General features: G+C 43.8%; 1 protein-coding gene across 1 annotated transcript; it reads right to left on the minus strand.

Annotated features, from left to right (window-relative positions):
* Nucleotides 1-293: 293 nt before the first annotated feature.
* On the minus strand, nucleotides 294-9,689 carry LOC100559699 (zinc finger protein 883). The gene is made up of 3 exons (XM_008124149.3): nucleotides 9,601-9,689; nucleotides 7,365-7,491; nucleotides 294-4,023 (listed from the first exon to the last, which is right to left on the minus strand). Exons 2-3 carry the CDS (start codon nucleotides 7,468-7,470, stop codon nucleotides 2,450-2,452), a joined length of 1,680 nt encoding a protein of 559 aa, XP_008122356.2. The 5' UTR covers nucleotides 7,471-7,491; nucleotides 9,601-9,689; the 3' UTR covers nucleotides 294-2,449.
* Nucleotides 9,690-14,210: the final 4,521 nt, after the last annotated feature.

The raw sequence follows: 14,210 nt of genomic DNA on the forward strand, positions 1-14,210 counted from the left end.
GGACTATGATGAGATAATCCAAAATTAGGATTGTTGTTGTTGTGTGCCTTCAAGTTGTTTCAGACTTAGGTCAACCCTAAGCCTAAAGTTTAGGACAAGGGCCAGGTAAATGACCTTGGAGGGCCACAACCGGCCCATGGGCCTTAGTTTGGGGACCCCTGGTTTAGTGTGAGCAAACTGTTCAAACGCTCACACCACACTCCCCAAACAAACATGGATTAGTCCTTCCGTGACTCTAATCTCTTTATAACTGAAGCACATTGATAGCCTGCTGCTCCACAGACGTCAACACAAAACCATTGATTCAATTTATGTGAGATTCCACTAGTACATTTCTCCACTTTTAAAGGTGACAATGAAAAGCTTGTGCACAAGAATCCTGTCTCTTTGTGATAACTATTCTATCAATAGTAAATTGATGAGGAAGTGTTTTCTGTAAAGGGAGAACCACTGCTGTAGCTGCTTGAGATTCCAGTATCTTCAGTGATCAAAAGTCCGGACCATTTCAAGATCAAAGTTCCAGCTGTTACGTGTTGGCTTAAGCTGCCCAGTTGAAAATGACAATGTAAGTGTAGCTCTCTCTGGGAGTTATATGGCCAAATATGATTCAATATTGCAAACAGTCAAAATTGAATCCAAACACACATAGAATCAAAGAATCTCTTAAAGGGATATCCTCTGGCTCTAAGGATTCCGTTTAGGAAGGCTTGCCTGGCTCTGGTATTCCCCTTTAAGCCAGTGGCTGGAAAGTCTGGAAAGAAGCAAAACCAAACACGCGGCTCCAGAGGAGAAGGCCAAGCGCAGGCAGGCATGTCTCTTCGAGAGAGCAATGCGGAAGGCTTCTACTGAGCCAGTGGTGGTGGTGGTGGGGGGGGGGGGGCGCGTCTCAATGGCATTTTTAAAATGCTAGCAGATCGATGGCCATGCCTCTCCCTCCCTCTGATTGGCTGAGAGGCATGCCAACATGGCTTCTCCTCTCAGAGGGGCTACAGACATCAGAAACAAATGAAAAAAAGGTACTTTTATTATTCAAATTCGTAATATTTGTAAGGCAGTGAGCAGATGGTTCAATATCAATTCAAAAGTAATTATGAAACGAATTTTAAACGAATTTAACGAACTAACGAAAAATTTGCTCAAGCCTAATACACATACATTTTCCCCAAAAGTTCCAAGGATCCATCTACTGAGCCAACCAAATAATTCATAGATGTTAAATTGCCACAAAGTCAATGAATGAACAAGTTCCAAGTCACCCTATCATCCTCCTCCTCCTCCTCCTCCTCCTCCTCTTCTTTCGTTCAGTCGTTTCTGACTTTTTTTGACCTCATGGACCAGTCCAGGCCAGAGCTCCCTGTTGGCTGTCTCCGCCCCCAGTTCCTTCAAGTTCATGCCAATCACTTCAAGGATCCCATCCATCCATCTAGCCCTTGGTTGGCCTCTCTTCCTTTTTCCTTCCATTTTCCCCAGCATCGTGGTCTTTTCCAAGCTTTCCTGTCTCCTGATGATGTGGCCAAAATACTTCAGCTTTGCCTCTAATCTCCTTCCCTCCAGTGAGCAGCCATTGGGCATTATTTCCCGGAGGATGGACTGGTTGGATCTTCTTGCCAAGGTCCAAGACACTCTCCGGATTTTCCTCCAGCACCAAAGTTCAAAAGCGTCTCTCTTCCTTCGCTCAGCCTTCCTTATAGTCTAGCTCTCACATCCTCAGGTCTTGTAAACTTATGGCCACCTGGCATTCCAGAGGCATCTGGAATTTGATCTTCCTCATTTTCTACTGCCTTCTACCTTCCTAGGTATCGTTGCCTTTTCTTGTGTGTCCTGTCTTATCCTGATGTGACCAGATTCTGGTCCTCAAGATGTTAAGAACCCCCTGAGGAGGTTAAACTGGGTGGCCCCTGAGATCTCTTCCAACTCTGATTTCATGATTTGATTCAGCCATCTTGGCCAATTGCCAAAGAATCTGGGAGATTAAGTCCAAAGCATTGAGAAAACTAGAGTTTGGGAACCACTGCTTTAGATGCACAATACTATACCATCACTGAACTTCTTTTTTACATTCTATCCAGCCAACCCAATACAGTAGAGTCTCACTTATCCAACACTCGCTTATCCAACATTCTGGATTATCCAACGCATTTTTGTAGTCAATGTTTTCAATACATCGTGATATTTTGGTGCTAAATTTGTAAATACAGTAATTACTACGTAGCATTACTGCACATTGAACTACCTTTTCTGCCAAATTTGTTGTATAACATGATGTTTTGGTGCTTAATTTGTAAAATCATAAGCTAGTTTGATGTTTAACAGGCTTCTCCTTAATCTCTCCTTGTTATCCAACATATTTGCTTATCCAACGTTCTGCCGGCCCGTTTATGTTGGATAAGTGAGACTCTACTGTACATTATTTACAGTCCATTTAGCCAACTAAAGGTCTTCTCGAAGTCTATACATTCATATGGTTTTCCACCTTGTGAGTTTTTTGATGTGAGTATAGATTTCCACGCCGACTGAAACTCTTCCCACAATCTGTACATGTATGTGGTTTCTCCCCGGTATGGATTTTTTGATGGGCATGTAAATTCCCACGCCGACTAAAGCTCTTCCCACATTCCGTGCATTTGTATGGTTTCTCCCCTGTGTGAGTCCTTTGGTGTGAGTGCAGATTCTCACGCCGGCTAAAGCACTTTCCGCATTCCAGGCATTTAAATGGTTTTTCCCCTGTGTGAGTTCTTTGATGTAGTTGCAGATTTTCGCGGCGACTAAAGCTCTTTCCACACTCTGTACATTTATAGGGTTTTTCTCCTGTGTGGGTCCTTTGATGCAAATGCAGATTTTCACGCCGACCAAAGTTCTTCCCGCACACCGTGCATTTGTAGGGTTTCTCCCCTGTGTGAGTTCGTTCATGCGACTGTAGATATACATTGTTGCTGAAGCTCTTTCCACATTTCATGCATTTATAAGGTTTCTCCCCTGTGTGGGTTCTTTCGTGCTTAATACACGCCCCACCATCAACAAAACTCTTTCCACATTCTGTGCACTGGTACGGCTTCTCCCCCGTATGTGTTCTCTTATGCAAAGTCAGGGCATAATTTCTAAGGAAGCTCTTTCCGCACTCCGTACATTTATATGCTCTCTCTCCTTCATGGGTTCGCTGATGTTTCGTATACCCCCCGTTATCACTGAAGCTCTTTCCACATTGCAAGCACTGATATCTTTTCTCCCCGGTGTGCGTTCTCTGATGTATCGTGAGAGCCGATCTTGCAATGAAGCTCTTTCCACATTCCGCGCATGTGTATGGTTTCTCCCCGGTGTGCGTTCTTTTGTGCAAAGTAAGGGCGTTGCTCAAGCTGAAGCTCTTTCCACACTCCATACACGTGTATGGTTTCTCCCCGGTGTGGATCCTTTGATGCTTCCTACGCGCTCCGCTAGTATTGAAGCTCATTCCGCACTGCAGGCACGGATACGGTTTTTCCCCTGTGTGCGTTCTCTGGTGTATCGTCAGCGCAGATCTTGCAATGAATTTTTTCCCACATTCTGCACAGGGATATGGTTTCTCCCCTGTGTGGGTTCTTTTGTGTAAAGTAAATGTACTGCTCAAACTGAAGCTCTTTCCACACTCCGCACATTTATATGGTTTCTCCCCGGTATGAATTCTTTGATGTTTCATGCATGCCCCGCTAGTGTTGAAGTTTTCACCACAATGTGGGCACGGATATGGCTTCTCCCCTGTGTGAACTCTCCCATGTATCTTTAACTGCCATTTATATTTCATTACTTTCCCACAGACAGAACACTTCTGCCTTCCTTTTCCTTTGAAATTTCTCCGGGGTCTCCTGAACTCACAAACGTCAGCACCCGGAGAAGCAGAGGATTTCTTCATTTCTTTCTTTGATAGATTTCTATGGTGCCTTTTTGCTCTCTTTTGATTTTCCAAAGTCTCTAGTTCTGCTTCGTGCTTGATTGCTTGTGATGAAGCCATGGGTTCTTCTTTATATTCCTCGTCATCTTGCGGATTGCCTGACGGAAAAGGAAAACATAAGGAGCATACTGAAAAAAGGCCACTTGCCAGGAGAGTTTGGCATAAGAAATATTATGTTATGAATATGATATTCATATTCATATGAATAAGAAGCCCTGGTGGTGAAGTGCATTAAAGCACTGAGCTGCTGAACTTGCAGACTGAAAGGTTCCAGGCAGAGGCGGTCCAACCATAAGGCGAACTAGGCACTTGTCTGTGGCGCCATCGTCCCAGGGGCGCCATCGTCCTGGGAGGAGGGCGCCACTCTCCGCCTCCTTCTCTTTTGGGCCTCCCGGTGCCCGTGCTGGGCTTTCCGGCTGGCGCAGACCCACCTTCGCACAACGGGAGCCCACTTTTGGGGCCTTCAGAGATTGTGAGGTCTGTGAGAACTTGGAAGCTAGGTATGTGGGGTTTATATATCTGTAGAAGGTCCAGGGTGGGAGAAAGAACTTTTCTTTGAAGCAGGTGTGAATGTTGTAATTAATCACCTTGATTAGCATTTAATGGCCCTGTGGCTTCAAGGCCTGGCTTCTTCTTGCCTGGGAGAATCTTTTTTTTTGGGAGGTGTTAGCTGTCCCTGATTGTTTACTGTCTGGGTTTCTTCTGTTTTCAGAGTGTTGTTCTTTATTTATTGTCCTGATTTTAGAGTTTTTTTTAAATATTGAGGGCTATCTGGGTTATCTAAGTCCACACTGCCCTATATCCCTGTTCAATGTTTAGTGCTAAATTTGCAAATATAGTAATTCCTACATAACATTACCATGTATTGAACTGCTTTTTCTATTGATTTGTTGTAAAACATGATGTTTTGGTGCTTAATTTGTAAAATCATAATGTAATTTGATGTTTAATAGGCTTTTCCTTTATCTTTCCTTATTATCCAACATTTTCGCTTATCCAACGCTTTTATTTTTCAGTGATTGGTTGGGGGGGGGGCGCCAAAATTCTGTTCGCCTACACTTGAAAAATACCTAGGGCCGGCTCTGGTTCCAGGTTCAAACCCCGGGAGCGGCGTGAGCGCCCGCTGTTAGCTCCAGCTCCTGCCAACCTAGCAGTTTGAAAACATGCCAATGTGAGTAGATCAATAGGTACTGCTCTGGCGGGAAGGTAAGGCCACTCCATGCAGTCATGCCAATGGCCACATGACCTTGGAGGTGTCTACGGACAACGCCAGCTCTTCGGCTTAGAAATGAAGATGGGCACCAACCCCCAGAGTCAGACATGACTGGACTTAACGTCAGGGGAAAACTTTACCTTACCTTAAAACTTGTGTGCCAGCTGCGCCCATACCTTGAGATGCCAGGCTTGGCCATGGTAGTCCATGCCTTAGTCACATCCCATTTGGACTACTGCAACGCTCTGTACATGGGGCTGCCTTTGAAGATAGTTCGGAAACTACAGCTAGTTCAGCAATCGGCAGCCAGATTACTACAGGGAGAGAACCACTCCCATGTTGCGGCAGCTCCACTTGCTGCCGGTCCGTTTCCGAGCTAAATACAAAGTTTTGGTCATTACCTATAAAGCCCTAAACAGCTCAGGTCCAGGCTATTTGTCAAATCGCATCTCCCTGTATAGACCATCTCGGGCACTTCGGTCAGCAGAAGAGGCCCTGCTCTCAGTCCCACCCCCGTCACAAGCGCGGCTGGTGGGAACGAGAGAGGGGGCCTTCTCCGTGATCGCCCCCTGCCTCTGGAACCCTCTCTAAATAAATAAAAATGCCCCCCACCCTCCTCTCATTTAAGAAACTGTTATAGACACATCTATGCACCTTAGCGTAGGGAGAGGAGGAGGATTAACATAACTGCCACCCTTAGCAGCTATGGTCTAAGTGAAACTACAACAAATACTCAACATTTTCAGCAACTTGGTCACTTAAATCTGTCCTGGCATACGCTCCCTCTGTGCAATAATAATTTTACTGAGTGTCATGTTTAAATTTATTGTTTTTTCTAATTTGGAATTTTTATTATAATGAGTATGTCACTGTCATTTTATACTTTTGATATTAGTGAAGTAGTTGTGGCATTGAATGTTTTCTGTTTATATGTATGTTAACTGCCCTGAGTCTCTCTGGAGAGAGAGGGGGGTCTAGAAATAAAGTTGTTGTTGTTGTTGTTGTTGTTGTTGTTATTATTTTATTATGACACATTAAACAAGATAGATATGCTGGATTTCGTATCACAAAATCACAAGTCAAACACTTCCCAAGTGTCTAGGACTGTGTGATGTATTTTCGGATGATGCGCGCAGATCCCAGTAGGGTGGCCTTTTGCAGTTGGCAGATCGTAATTTTGTCAATGTCTATTGTTTCCAAATGCCGGCTGAGATCTTTTGGCACGGCACCCAGTGTGCCGATCACCACCGGGACCACCTGCACTGGTTTCTGCCAGAATCTTTGAAGTTCAATCTTGAGGTCCTGATAGCGGCTGAGTTTTTCCTGTTGTTTTTCGTCAATGCGACTGTCACCTGGGATGGCAACATCAATGATCCAAACCTTTTTCTTTTCCACAACTGTGATGTCTGGTGTGTTGTGTTCCAGAACTTTGTCAGTCTGGATTCGGAAGTCCCAAAGTATCTTTGCGTGCTCATTTTCCAAGACTTTTGCAGGTTTGTGATCCCACCAGTTCTTTGCTGCTGGGAGGTGGTACTTGAGGCATAAGTTCCAATGAATCATTTGGGCCACATAGTTGTGCCTCTGTTTGTAGTCTGTCTGTGCAATTTTCTTACAATTATTATTATTATTATTATTATTATTATTATTATTATTAAGAAATATCTCCAGGGGGCATGACACAGCTGCTCTTATAACAACAACAACAACTACAACAACAACTTGTTTGTACTCCACCCTATCTCCTCAAGGGGACGCAGGGCGGATTTCAGCATACCCAAGCACAAAGACAAACATTCAATGCCTAGAAACAGCGAAACACAGATAAAAGTAAAAGCTTCCCCCTCCGGCTCTGTGGGGTGGTGCTCATTTCAATTTCTAAGCTGAAGAACCTGGGTTGTCCATAGACACCTCCTAGGTCATGTGGAGAGCCATGCAGTCATGCCGGTCACATACCTTCCTGCTGAGGTAGTACTTATTGATCTACTCGTATTTGGATGTTTTTGAACCGCTAGGTTGGCAGAAACTGGGGCTAACAGCAGGAGCTCACCCCGTCCTGCAGATTCGAACCACCAACCTTCCGGTCAGCAAGTTCAGCAGCTCAGCGGTTTAACCCGTTGTGCCACTGCGGCCCACACCTCTGTTGTGCTATCCATGGAATGCCAAATACCAAGAACAAGGACTCGCTCTTTCCAGGATAGATCCAAATATGGCAAAAGGATTTCTTACCTTGAGAGGTCATGTTCCCCCCATCTTCAATCTTGATTTCCTTGTAAATGGGGCTCTGATCTGGATCCAGTAGATCCCGCTCTTCCTTGATGAAAGACACAGCCATTTCCCCAAAAGAGATCAGGAACTGAAGGAGAGAAAAGTGATCAGTGGTCACAAATTTCTTCCAAATATAGCCATACCTCAGCTAGGTAAAGGCAAAGGTTTCCCCTGACGTTAAGTCCAGTCGTGTCTCTGTGGGGGTTGGTGCTCATCTCTATTTCTAAGCCAAAGAGCTGGTGTTGTCCATAGACACCTCCAAGGTCATGTGGCCATAGGCATGACTGCATGGAGCGCTGTTACCTTCTCGCTGGAGCGGTCCCTATTGACCTACTCACATTTGCATGTTTTCGAACTGCTAGGTTGGCAGAAGCTGGGGCTAACAGCGGATGCTCATTCCGCTCCCGGGATATACTCTACCGTATATCTACTTTAAAATCAGCTGTTTAAACCAGCTCAGGAGACCATGCTGGTCAGTGGAATAAGTTTCCTCTTATTGCCTCATTGCCCTGCCCCAAAGGCTTGGTCCCACAGAGAGGACTTGACCATCTTTCTGAAGGACAGGAGGGAGGGGGCTGATCTAATCTCACCAAGGAGGGACTTCCATAGCCGGGGGGCAATCACTGAGAAGGCCCTGACTCCCGTCCCCTGTGATGGTGATGGGACCGAGAGCAGGGCCTCCCCAGAAGATTTTTGCTTATCCAACGTTCAGCCGACCCGTTTATGTTGGATAAGCGAGACGCTACTGTAACTGATTTTAATGTTTAATGTTTTAATGTTTAATGTTTTTAATGTATTTTTAATCGTTTTAATTGTCTTATGCATTGCTTTGATACTGATTTTGTACGGGCATTGAATTGCTGCCATTACTGTAAGCCGCCCTGAGTCCCTTTGGGTGAGAAGGGTGGAATATAAATGTTAGAAATAAATAAATAAATAAATGTTTTAATGTTTGTATATATAGTAGAGTCTCACTTATCCAAGCTAAACGGGCCGGCAGAAGCTTGGATAAGCGAATAGCTTGGATAATAAGGAGGCATTAAGGAAAAGCCTATTAAACATCAAATTAGGTTATCATTTTACAAATTAAGCACCAAAACTTCATATTATACAACAAATTTGACAGAAAAAGTAGTTTAATTCGCAGTAATGTTCTGTTGTAATTACTGTCTTTACGAATTTAGCACCAAAATATCACAATGTATTGAAAACATTGACTACAAAAATGGCTTGGATAATCCAGAGGCTTGGATAAGTGAGGCGTGGATAAGTGAGACTCTACTGTATTTGTAATTGTTTTATGTCCTGGCATGGAATGCATGGTGTATATATGTTGTGCTCCGCCTTGAGTCCCCTTCGGGGTGGGAAGGGCGGAATATACATGTTTTAAATAAATACGGTAAGTAAATAAACAAACAGTTACTGTTACAATAATGCTGCTGGTCCTGGCTACTCACAAAACAAATGCAGCAAACGGTTACTGTAGCAAGAACATTGCAAATCCTAGCCACTCACAAAACCATTAACACAAGCTTGGTTGTTGTGTGTTTTCCGGGCTGTATGGCCATGTTCCAGAAGTATTATCTCCTGACATTTCGCCCACGAAACGTCAGGAGAAATACTTCTGGAACATGGCCATACAGCCCAGAAAACATACAACAACCCTGTGATCCTGGCCATGAAAGCCTTCGACAACACAATAACACAAGCATCCCAAAACATGAAGAGTCACTAGATGCACCTATTGTAATGAGCCTCTCTTCAATTGTCATTTAGTCATTGAAACGGAAAAGACCCCAAGGGATATCTATTCCAATCTCCTGCCAGGCAGAAAGACACAAACTAAGCACCCCAAACAGATGGCAATCCAGGCTCTGCTTAGAAATCTTCAGAGAAAAAGACTTCTCTGGACTCCCAGGCAGCAGCAGCAGATTCCACTGTCCATGAAGTTCGTCCTAATGTTGAGGTTGAATCTCCCTTGGATGTCATCCCCATGGAAACTCCCCCACTACACACACAATAGAGGCAGAGAAAAGAGAAGAAGCGCAGAGCAGCTGGGAAGGAAGGAAAAGGCTGTCTGTCTCGCATCTCCTCCCATGCCCCCCCATTCACGACCACTCCCCCACACATCCAATACATCAAGACAGGACCCCAAAGGACAGCCTGTCATCTCTCTCTCTCCCCCCCCCACTTTTACCTGTTCTCCTCCTCCTCCTCCTCCTCTTTTCCTCCCCCAACAAGGAACTGTGACTCCCCTCCTCCAGAAATGAGCCGAGCATGCGTCCTCCTGCGCCTTCCCCCTTTCTCTCAGCTGAGGCTTCTGGGAGATGAAGTCTAAGACTTCTGGAGGATGTGAATGCTTCCCAAATGTTGGTCTCCTTGGTCTTTGGACTTTAGCTCCTAGAAACCCTGATCACTGGCCAAGGCAGTTGAAGCTTCTGAGAGATGAAGTCTAAGACTTCTGGAGGATGTGAATGCTTCCCAAAAGCTGGTCTCCCTGGTCTTTGGACTTTAGCTCCCAGAACCTCTGAAGACTAGCCAAGGAAGCTGAAGCTTCTGGAGATGAAGTCTAAGACTTCTGGAGGATGTGAATGCTTCCCAAAAGCTGGTCTCCCTGGTCTTTGGACTTTAGCTCCTAGAAACTCTGAAGACTAGCCAAGGAAGCTGAAGCTTCTGGGAGATGAAGTCTAAGACTTCTGGAGTATGTGAATGCTTCCCAAAAGGTGGTCTTCCTGGTCTTTGGACTTTAGCTCCTAGAAACCCTGAAGACTAGCCAAGGAAGCTGAGGTTTCTGGGAGATGAAGTTCCAAACATCTGAAGGAGGAGCATCCAACTAGAAGTGTTTCCAAACTCTTGTCTTTTTTGGATTCAGCTCCCAGAATCCCTGATCAGTTGCGAGGCAGCCAAGTCTTCTGGGAGCAGAACTCCAAGCTTTCTTGAGGTCTCCAACTCTGGGAGTTCATGGCCAAAACTTCTGGGGACCCCAGCTTGAGAAGCACTGCTTCATTGGTTTTAGACTTCAACTCCCAGAAGCTGCAGCTGCCTTGGCCAAGGATAAAATATTCTGAACGATTAAATCCAAAACGTGTTGTCGAAGGCTTTCATGGCCGGGATCATGACCTGTAAATCCAAAACACCTGGAAGAACAGACTTTGGGTGCTGTATTTCAACTCCCAGAAGCCTCTGCTGATCAGGGGTTCTGGGAGAAGGAGTCCAAAGCACCTGAAAAACTGGTGTTTTGGAAACACTGCATGTTGGAGACCTCAAGAAGGCTTGGACTCCATCTCCCAGAGCCCCGATCAGAAAACGCTTCTGGAAGTTGAAGTACAGCACCCAAAGTCTGTTCTTCCAAATGTTTTGGACTTCGGGGTTGTTGTATGTTTTCCGGGCTGTATGGCCATGTTCTAGATGGACTTAATCGCCCAGAATATTTGATCCTTGGCCAAGGCAGTTGCAGCTTCTGGGAATTGAAGTCTAAAACACCTGGAGCAGTGGTTCTCAACTTGGGGTCTCCAGATGTTTTGGTCTTCAACTCCCATAAATCCTCGCAGCTGGTAAACTGGCTGGGGTTTCTGGAAGTTGTTGGTCAAAAACTCCAGGCTGAGAACCATTGACCTGGAGGCTTCGAGTCCAACTTGCAGTGTTTCCTGGGGTTTTTTGGACTTGAAGTCTTGGCTGATGATCAGGGAGCAAAACACCTGACCAACCAGAACGTGAGAACCACTGGTCTATGCTTTCACACCAAGCAGTTGTGGTGCTATAATTCCACTTTAAACTCCCTTGACTGTGTTGCAAGGAGTCCTGGAATTTTTAATTTAGTGAAGCCCAATCTCTAGTCCTCTTGGGGTATTTAACTTCAACCCTAAGAGGCAGAAGCTGCCTTGGCCAACGGGCCAAGGATTCAGGGTGCTGAAGCCCAAAACACTTGGAAGATCAACATTTGGGAAACACTGGACCAGATTGATAAATGCCAACTTAACATCATTGTACCTTCCAGGGGAAGATGAAACAGTGCTAATGATTGATAGACAGACTGTAACATCAGAGGGGAGGCCAAGAAGACAGAAGTTATTCATAAGGAAGAGCCCACAAACTAGGAGAAACCGAGTGTTGAATGTGTATGCACCAATTGGTGAAAAAATGGATGTTGTGTGCAGAGCCATGGCCCTTTCACATGGCCCTATGATGCAGTTCAAAGTTGCGAGTCGGGCTGAGCTCCCGCTGTTGGCCCTAGCTTCTGCCAACCTAGCAGTTCGAAAGCATGCAATGTGAGTAGATCAATAGGTACCGCCTGGGAGGGCATCCCATGCAGACATGCTGGCAACATGATTAGAGATGTCTACGGACAACAGGCTCCTCGGCATGGAAAAATTGAACGAGAGCACTCCGCATGCATGGAATTGAGCATCGCCTCCAGACGCCGGAGATGAAAAGGGGGAAGGCCTTTATCCTTGTCTGTGTGTTGCATGTCGTTATTCATTGCGTAAAAAGGCATTGATGATGGCCTTATATGAGTATACTGTAATCCGCTTTGAGTCCCTCCGGGGAGATAAAGCGGGATATAAATAAAGTGTATTGCTGTATATACTCGAGTATAAGCCTAGTTTTTCAGCCCTTTTTTTAGGACTAAAAAACCCCCCCTCGGCTTATACTCGGGTGAGGATTCTGGTTGGCTTATATTTGGGTCAGCTTATACTCGAGAATATATGGTACATTTATTATTTTTCTCTATTATTATTAGTATTATATTACAATATAATACTAATAATACAATATAATAATATTAATTATATATTATATATTACATGTAATGTTAATAATAATATTACAATATATTGATATAGTACAATATAGTAATTTATTGCCAGTTTTGTGCTATGCTAATAATATAATATTGTATGTAAATTTAATTTTTAAGCCGCTCTGAGTCCCCTTCGGGGTGAGAAGGGCGGTATATAAATGTATTAAATAAATAAATAATAAATAAATAATATTATTACATTTATTATTGTACTCTATTATTGTTGCTACTATTACATTTCTTTTACTCTATTTTTTATTATTATTAATAGATTTATTATTTCAATCTGATCTTATTATTATTATTACATTTATTATTCTACTCTATTTATTATTATATGTATTATTTTCCTGTATTTATTATTATTATTACATATATTATTTTACTCTATTATTATTAAAAGGATACATAAGCACATTTACATTGAAGAAGATGAGAATAATGATTGGATCAGAGTTGGACAGTCTTATCTTAAATTTGAGCTTTATATTCAAAAACATTTAACTACTGATGCCTCAATTAATGTAATTTTATTGGTATCTATTTTTATTTCTGAAATGTACCACCCTCGGCTTATACTGGAGTCAATGTTTTCCCAGTTTCTTTTTGTGGTAAAATCAGGTGCCTTGGCTCAGAAAGCTTCAACAGGAAGTCAACACTTTCAATAACAATAGCCTTGCCTCAGCTTCCAAACAACAGCAGAGCAGCAAGCCTTAATTACAGTTAGCCCACACTCAAGAATCATCACAGACTCAGGTTTTTAAAAGTAAAGAGTCCAACAGACACAGGTTTTTAAGGCTATCTAAGATAAGAGTAGGCAATCTGAGAAAAGAGTGCACACTCTCAGCTGAGTCTGCTGCCCTGGAGACTAGGACGTGGAACAGTGGCTTCAAACTATAGGAAAGTGGATTCCACATGAACATCAGGAAGAACTTCCTCACTGGGACAGAGAGCTGTTCAGCAGTGGAACTCTCTGCCCCGGACTGTGTTGGAGGCTCCCTCTTTGGAGGCTTTTAAGCAGAGGCTGGATGGCCATCTGTCGGGGGTGCTATGAATGCAATTTCCTGCTTCTTGGCAGGGGGTTGGACTGGATGGCCCATGAGGTCTCTTCCAACTCTACTATTCTATGATTCTATGATTCTATATTCGGGTCGGCTTATACTCGAGTATATACGGTATGTATTACATATTTATTACACGCCGAGAACTTCAGTTTATGACACCTCACCTAGGGAAGATTTAATGTTAGGCCAGGGTTTCTCAGGCAAGGTTCCCTGAAATCCTAAGTTTCTGTGAAAGACTTGTACAGTGTGACCCCCATATCTATGGGGGATATATTCCTGGACTTGTGTGGGTATTCAAAACTGCTGAAAAATAGTGATCCCTACTGAAATGAAGAACTTCTGGCACCCAGATTCCATGGAGTTATGTTGAAGGACCTAACCAATGTTTAGACAGGATATTTTTTTCAGATATGAATAAATGAAACTGTTGATAATGGTCCTGCAGATACATGGATCATATTATATATCCAGTCCATTCATTAGGCCTTTGGGTAGAATTTAAGTTTGTCCTGCTCCTTATGTTCATGCTTCAGTTGCCAGGCCAAACTCCACTTCTGTTTTGATAGCTGCTTGCCATATTATTCTATAGTTTTAGTGGTCTTGCGTAAACATGTTTTGTTCCAAGCTCGGCACCTGCGCTCGGAGCCATCCTTAGTTGAGAAGGTTGCAGAGGCCGATGAGTCTCTATAATTATCCAAATTATAGCAATTTATTGCTCTTCTTCCTAAATCTCAAAGGGAATTCCCCAAAGGTTGCCTTTGAATCTGATAATGAAAACAATACACCAAGAGCAATGTAAACATTTTCAATGAAGCTTGAAGACTCTGGTAAAAAAACTGAACAATTTCCACAGAGAGATCCCCTGTGCCATTGCTGTTATTCCCAAACTCTGGAGCTCCGGGCATTTTGGACCTCTGTTCCCAACATCTCTGACCATTAGCC

This window comes from Anolis carolinensis, chromosome 2, assembly GCF_035594765.1.
Source record: "Anolis carolinensis isolate JA03-04 chromosome 2, rAnoCar3.1.pri, whole genome shotgun sequence".
NCBI classification, from domain to species: Eukaryota; Metazoa; Chordata; class Lepidosauria; order Squamata; family Dactyloidae; genus Anolis; species Anolis carolinensis.